General features: G+C 27.8%; 1 protein-coding gene and 1 long non-coding RNA gene across 2 annotated transcripts; both read right to left on the reverse strand.

Moving 5' to 3' along the window:
* Positions 1 to 281: 281 nt before the first annotated feature.
* On the reverse strand, positions 282 to 3,710 carry LOC136081672 (uncharacterized). The gene is made up of 5 exons (XM_065799359.1): positions 3,224 to 3,710; positions 2,854 to 3,074; positions 2,189 to 2,277; positions 1,874 to 1,987; positions 282 to 1,740 (listed from the first exon to the last, which is right to left on the reverse strand). Exons 2-5 carry the CDS (start codon positions 2,926 to 2,928, stop codon positions 1,335 to 1,337), a joined length of 684 nt encoding a protein of 227 aa, XP_065655431.1. The 5' UTR covers positions 2,929 to 3,074; positions 3,224 to 3,710; the 3' UTR covers positions 282 to 1,334.
* A 2,282-nt stretch (positions 3,711 to 5,992) lies between these two features.
* Positions 5,993 to 7,931, reverse strand: LOC136080972 (uncharacterized). The gene is made up of 3 exons (XR_010638772.1): positions 7,222 to 7,931; positions 6,777 to 6,968; positions 5,993 to 6,556 (listed from the first exon to the last, which is right to left on the reverse strand). It is a non-coding gene; the product is annotated as an uncharacterized LOC136080972 (long non-coding RNA).

Here is a 7,931-nt window from a genome sequence, read left to right on the forward strand (position 1 = left end):
AAAAATAGTCATGAATACCATCACCAAAATCCAAACATGTTTTTAAGTTGTTTTTTTAATTGTTCTTTAGATTATAAACACTTTATATGCATTATAAACATTATAAACTCATGAATATAAGATTTCAATTGCCAAAGGGACGAGCATATGCGAAATATTTCTAAAATAAATATCTTGCAAATGTGAGTTGAACACTTTACCACTACCATACTACTGCATTGGTCCTAAATCCTAAACACGCTTTTATATTCCTCGCAATCAAAAAAGTAAAAGCAAGTACATTCATATAAAGATGTTTTATTAACATCAAATGCATAACAAAATTATTTATTAAAAAACCACAAAGTCGTTTTTAGTTTCAAAATGAATTTCCCTGGATTTTAGTTTGGTCAAAATATATTTATGACGAGCTTCCCTGCCATATACTTGGTCACTAGCCTCTGTATCTAATTTGACAGCGCATTCTATGCTTTGCGCATGAGAAGGAAACTCAGGTAAGTTCGGAACTTCTTTAGTTGCAATTAGTGCATCGATTTGGTCATCCTTCAACCATATTGTTGATGCCGGTTCACTGCTTTTCTTAAAGTCAATTAATTCTGTCCAAGAAGTTGCTTGAAAGTTTATGTCAACATTAGCAATATTTGTAACACGGCATTCTTTATCTTTACTTGTCCTGAGTTTTTTAATGACTAGTAACGCCTGTTTCCTTATGTTAGAATCTTCATATCTAAGCATACAATATAAAAAGTTCTCAGGCAATAGACAATATGATTTTTTTTTTAGATTTTTAAAACAAATATTCTGTATTTCCTCATCTTGCTTTCTTATCTGTTCTGTCATTTTAAAGAATATACACGGAGAATCCATAAATTTAGAAGACCTTTTGATAAGAAACCAAATGTATGCATACACTTGTACAATAAAATTCACAAGCCTTACATGCCCTAGACTTTGTGCTTCAGTACGAGTATACAAAGCCATAATTCGAATTGCTAAAGTCAACCATCTTGCGTTGTTTAGTGGACCAATTTTTCTTTTAAAAAATATGGGATTAACAAATCCTTTAGAAATTCCAAGACAATATTCAAATAATAGTCTTTAATCGTGACTTAAATCATTAATTACTTCAATGGGAATATTCAGTATCTCCACTGGAGTATCAATTTTGGTAAACTTCACTTGTGGGTTAAGATGGAAATCTATAGAAACTTGCTTTCCAATAGGTCCTGAAAATTTATTTGGACACTTCGAACTGCCATCAACTATTTTGAATACTTTTCGAAATGGAAGTTCATTGTGATGCAAAGTACATCCGATAAGGTGTATTTTTCTTTCTAAACATGCAATAACTGCAATTTCTTTTCTAAACATGCAATAACTCCAATTTTGAAACCTGTATTGACATTTGTATTATCAAGAAGAAGAGCTTGTACTGAATTTAAACTAGCATACTCTTTCAGAACATTATATACAACTTCACTTTGAAGTAAACCAGTTGCATCATTTGATGGAAGATTTTTATGAGAGAGATATGAACCATTTTTAAAACTATTTTCATTAGTAAAAGTTAAATGATGTTCTTTTTTAGTAACTCTCGACAAGCGAGTATCTCCATTTTCAATGACATCCTTAAACTGAAGAACATTTTTATCATCTTTACCATCAACACCCAAACACACCAAGTTACTTAAACTATTATCATGTTGATCACCATATCTTGACATTACTTTCTTCTTCTCTCTATAAAACAACTCAAAGTATTATATTTAGCAAAATATCATATTAAATGGTTTGTAAATAAGCATTTATATAAACTAATAAATAAATATATATATTTATAATTGTCTAACATATATAACGAAATAGTTTTTACCTCTCAATTTTGCTTCGATCTACAACTTGATTCAAATCTCCATGTTTAATGATTCCATAATCTAGTAGTAGAGCATTCGCTAGTGCAGCTGCAGCACTAGATGAGACATCATACCTACAAATAAGAAACTATGAAATAAATAAACAAAACCGAAAGAGAGTATATTATCTATATGTGATCACTTAAGATTCTATATTCACCCTCTCCTCTCCTACTGGGGATGAACAATGAACTTATGATTTTTTTTCATACTTTTAATATAGTATATATAAGAAATTCTCATCTAAACTCAATATGTATGAAAATTTTATATACCTGACAGGCTCCATTGCAAATCTATCAAGTTTAATTAAATTATATTGAGAACTTTTTAATGGATTATATTCTTCCTCAGAATCATTTACCTCTAAAAATACTTAGTATTTAAAATATAAAAAAAACAACTATATATCTCAAGCAGCACACTTTGTAGGGCCAACATTTAAAAAATGTTGAAATCGTTGAAACAAAGCTGTTTTAGCGTGTGCTGTTTGCCATATATATATATATATATATATATATATATATATATATATATATATATATATATATATATATATATATATATATATATATATATATATATATTTAATTTTTTTCTTATATTCTATTATTATAGTCAGGAACCTTCCTGATAAACTTACAGATGGTGACACAAGATATTAAAGAAAAAATTAGATAAGTGTTTTTACTAATTTACTATTGCTCTGTTTTTTAAGAACATTGAGTACTCATTTGTAGGTTATTATAACATAATTTATATATATATATATATATATATATATATATATATATATATATATATATATATATATTTATATATATATACATATATATATATATATATATATATATATATATATATATATATATATATATATATATATTATATATATATATATATATATATATATATATATACAAATATACATATATGTTACCAAAACATCTGGATCGGATGCTGAAACTTCAGATATGTGACCAGAATCAATCAACAAGTTATGAGCATAAGGCATTTTAACATGATCTATAAACTCTACTTGACCTAACCTTTCCGGAGTAAATGTACCAGATTTTAAATTAGCCTTTCCTAGCTGATAAATACCTTTTGGACCAATCTTGTTTCTCTGGTCACGAATATATGCCTATCTTCACAAGGGACCTTAAATATAATTTTTAAAAATAATCAACTACTTCAGTTTAATTGAAGTGAAATCAAAGTATAATAAAAAATTCTTAGTACAATAATTGCAGTTAAAACAACAAATATTCTAATATATACAATAATATATAAAAAATTTAATCAAATACCTTTCTAGTTTCACAAAGACACAAGATGTGCTCTACTTGGCAATTGATGATGCTACACTTAACATCCCTGTCATTACATAAAACAGTCGCTAATTCACAATTACATGATGATATATCAAAGAGTTTAAAAATCATATGTTGATACTCCTTACTTTTAGATTTACAACGTCCTCGGTTTATAGATTTTACTCTTTCAAAAAGATTTCTTAATTTTCTTAAGATTGAATTTCTCTGAAGAAGAGGTAGACGTGGGTTTACTTTATTCCACAAAGTACTAAGAGAATTTTCAACCTCTTCTAGTAGATTCTGTTTGGAAATATTTTGATTATTGCTTTCAGTAAAATAAAAAGAGTGAATTACTTGACGAAATGTTGGAAGATCAGCTGAAGGCATTTCTGATGGGAGGCCTCCGTATTTTAAACTATTTTCCAAACGAGTTTTCCTCTATATGCTTTTAGGCATTTTTTTTATAAATTGTTTTGCTATTAATAAATCATAATTTAAAAATCTAAAAACAACAAAACAATGCGCAATGCGCATGCCTACTTCAAAAAATGGCGGTTTTCCTCGAAAATAGATTAAGTCTAAATAAATGTACATTTTTGTGAACCAGCCATTTTCCAGGCATTATTAGCAAGTACATGTTATACATTTTATTATTATTTTTTGATTCGTATGTTAACGTTGTTCAAGTTATCTTGCGTAAGCGCTACTTTCGTATGTAAAAAAATAAAACTATTTTGGGATTCGTATTATTTTGTTATTGTATTCGAAATAAAACTATTTTGTACGAAATGTAGCCTATCAAAAGCTTGCGAAAGGCTACGTTTCGTAAGTAGCATTTGCGAAATGAAATCGACGGTTTTTTATGCTTCGTAAAATTCGGTGCAAAAAAAAAAAATTCCTGATTTTCAATATCGTTCCGAAAGAATTTTATTATTCCAGAATTGTACGAAATCTTCCGGTTAACAACTTTACCAATTTTCAAACAGCTTTTTATTAATTAAAGCAATAAATAATGTTTTATGGCAATAATTCAAGCAGATGGCGATTAAAATTATTATTTGGTTAAGCGCGCATTAAAAAACTTATTACATTTAATATTTCCTAATTTATATGTCGTGTTTGGAAAGTATTTTACATTTCTCTTATCAAAAAACCAGCAAAATTGACAATAAAAGGTTTTTTGTTAAACGATTTCGATTTCAAAATTGACTCGATAATACTACAGTATTTTTGCAACCTTTCCCAGTGGGCACAATGACGTTGAAATAACGTTGAAACAACGTCGCACACCGACGAAATGCAATGTTGAAACAACGTTGAAATTTGGTGGAATTGGAAACATAATCCGACGTTGAAAACCACGACGTTGAAACAACGTCGATGAAAACGTTGTTTCAACGTTGTTCTAACGTCTTATCGACTACATATCATCCATATTTCAACTTTGATAAAATGAAAATTAAAAGTTCAACGTTGAAATTACGTTGTTTTAAAGTCTTATCGACAATATATAAATCATATATGGTTGATATATTGTCGATAAGACGTTAGAACAATGTTCAAACAACCTAATTTCAACGTTAAAATTTGGTCATTTGATAAAAATTATACAGCCTATTGGATATAACTTATATCCAATAGGCTGCAGCCATGTTAAATTGTCATCGTTAACATGTTAAATTGTCCAGATAGAATGTTAACATTTTGATATATACATTTTATATTAACATATTTGAATCGTCATTTACGCACCGACCTCACCATTGGATCTGTCGGGTGCATATTTCAACAAACTTATGATATCTGTTCTGACTTCACCAACCGTAGCAGTCGCTTTACTAAGCATGACGCTCTTTATAAAAAAGGTATTGCCTGAGTAATTTGCAACAAATACAGCAAGAACTTGAAATTAAAGTAGCACCAAAGCATCAAATTGTGTTTTTCAATAACATATATCATTACTCATGACTTACCAACAACAACCTTACAAATGTTTGTGCCTTCAAATTTCTCTTTACCCTTGCCGCCAGCCATGTTGAACTTTGATTGTAAACCATTGGTCATCAATCTACAACAAAAAGTTATTATTTTTATAAATACATTAAACTTTGATACAATATCAGGTTAGGTAGCCTAATGGCACCGCGTATAGCGCGGAATTCCGAATGGTTTTAAAATTTCAAAAAATTCAATGACTTTTTTTTTTGTAGAAATAGGTCAATTTCAATAAAAATTATACATATATATATAATAGATCATCCAGGTCAAATTTGAAAAATCCGAAAAATTGTTTGCGGAAAAAGTCCGGAATATTCCCCCCCCCCCCCTTATTTTTCCCTCTTAATTTGTTTTCATCTGAGTTGCTTTTTATTTTTTAGTTTTAAATTTTTGGAAACTTTTTTTAATTTTTGTATGAGTGATGGCTAAAAAAGCCTAAAAATCAAATATATTATATATATCAATAAACTTGTACGTATGGAAAACATTTCATACTTATATATATATATATATATATATATATATATATATATATATATATATATATATATATATATATATATATATATATATATATATATATATATATATATATATATATATATATATATATATATATATATATATATATATATATATATATATATATATATATATATATATATATATAGGTAATATATATGTATAGGTAAGCAAAACGTGATGAAATTGCTTACCTTTCTTTAAGTAACTTTTAGTAGAAAAAGAAGAGGGAAAAGGAATAATAATGAGAATAAATTAATCCCTGACCCAACCCAAACTCTTCAATGTGTTATCAACTCCCTTGCGAGTTCTCCCTAAATCAGTCGATGTATGTACCGAAGCCCTCAACTATCCCTAAATCAGTGTGACGTCATAGCGCTTACCAAAGTATGCAATATCAGTTTTTACCTTTACATCACATTTTTTGTATTTTTTTAAATAGTTTCACCTCCAATTTTAGAAAGTTTGTTAACCTAGAGGTTTAAGAAAATAGTTCACATTTATTTTATCATCACATTTATAAAGTACACTTATAAAAAGTTACAAGTAGATTAACAAAATGTTAAAAAATAAAATAAAACTAATTCCTAAAATATAACCAAAAAGAAAAATAATGGTTTAAAAAAACCTACCACTTCAGATTCTACCTGGGAATCGCTTAAACTACAGTCATAATTACTAAACGACTTTAATTCAGACATGGAACTTCCGGACTTTTTGTGTTGTTATTATTTTCATTAGTGGAGAGAGCTTTCACTAACATCTCTTTCATTTCTGCTAGCGCACATATAACTTTCTTCTGAAATACTAATTATAAAGATACAAAAAAAAGATAAAACAACCAAACAGCAATCAACATTGAAAGACACCATTTCAAAATGTTAAGTAAATTATTGGATTTTAACATATCTTATTGTCATATTGTCTCAAATCTAATCTCATATCTAATGTCTCAAAGATATTTACTTGCTTATATTACTAATACAATAAAGTGAATGCCAAAATAAATATCTAATATTTTACATACTTTCCTCAGTAAGTGGAAATTTTCCACTCAATGATGCATCTTTTCTAGTTGCCTTTCTTTAAAGGGAATTTAATAAGGGTGTCTCTGGCAATGAAAGTGCTTTTCCCTTTGGAGGAAAAGCACACGCACCACCTTGGCTTTGCACTATGTTAAAATCATCTTTTTCCTCACAAAAACCTTGGCATTGTTGATCTAAATATTTTTTAGATAATAAAGTAATTCTATCTTTTTAACCTGTTATGTTAAAAAATAATCAATATAATAATAACAAAATAACCTTAACATTGGCATCCTAAAAAATAAATCAACAACAAAAAAACTAACTTTAAAACACATAAAACAAATAAAACATATCGATTTAACAAGCAATAAAATCACTGAAGTATATAAAAGAATGCTCTAATTCTTTTATTTGTAAAACAGCTTGCACACAGACAATCAATACCTTGAGCCCCAGCATGTGGAGTATGCATAAGAGTTGTTACTTTTTTCTTTTTTACTTGAGTTACAGGAGTAGACACTTGCTTACTAACCTGTTGGTTATTTTTAGTTTGATTTTATTTTCTCTTTAATGAAAATTGGAGTGGTTCCTCTAATAAATAAAAATAAAATTGTTAATACTTGAATTTAATAATATTTTTTAACTTTATTATATTTGAATACGTTTTAATAAATCAATAAATATAGCAAACATCTTGTATCAACTTTAAAACTAATTACCGTAATCTGAATCTGATTCTACCTGAGTATCACTGGTAGTTGCGAACTCAAAGTTGTCACACAACTTACGATATAAAATTATCAATTTAATTTGAAATTATACTTTAAACATATAACATAATAAAGAAAAGTTCCCAAACACTAAAAATAAAATATACATAGAAGGAGCTTATTTTACAAAAATGAAAAAAAAGTAAAGACTTTATGTTAATAAAAAAAATTACATTACCTCCACGACATTTTATTTTCAATAGCTTAAACCTGTGCCAGTTAGCCTGTGGTTCACGCATTTCATTGAAACAATTTATAACATTTAACGATGATGGCCAGCACAAAAAATTCTTGATTGCCCAACATTCTGGCGCTGTACCCTCTATTTTTTCTCCATTTCCTAGCCAAACAGCTCGTATGTACATTTTTACTGGCATACTTTAT

This window comes from Hydra vulgaris, chromosome 06, assembly GCF_038396675.1.
Source record: "Hydra vulgaris chromosome 06, alternate assembly HydraT2T_AEP".
Lineage (NCBI taxonomy): Eukaryota > Metazoa > Cnidaria > Hydrozoa > Anthoathecata > Hydridae > Hydra > Hydra vulgaris.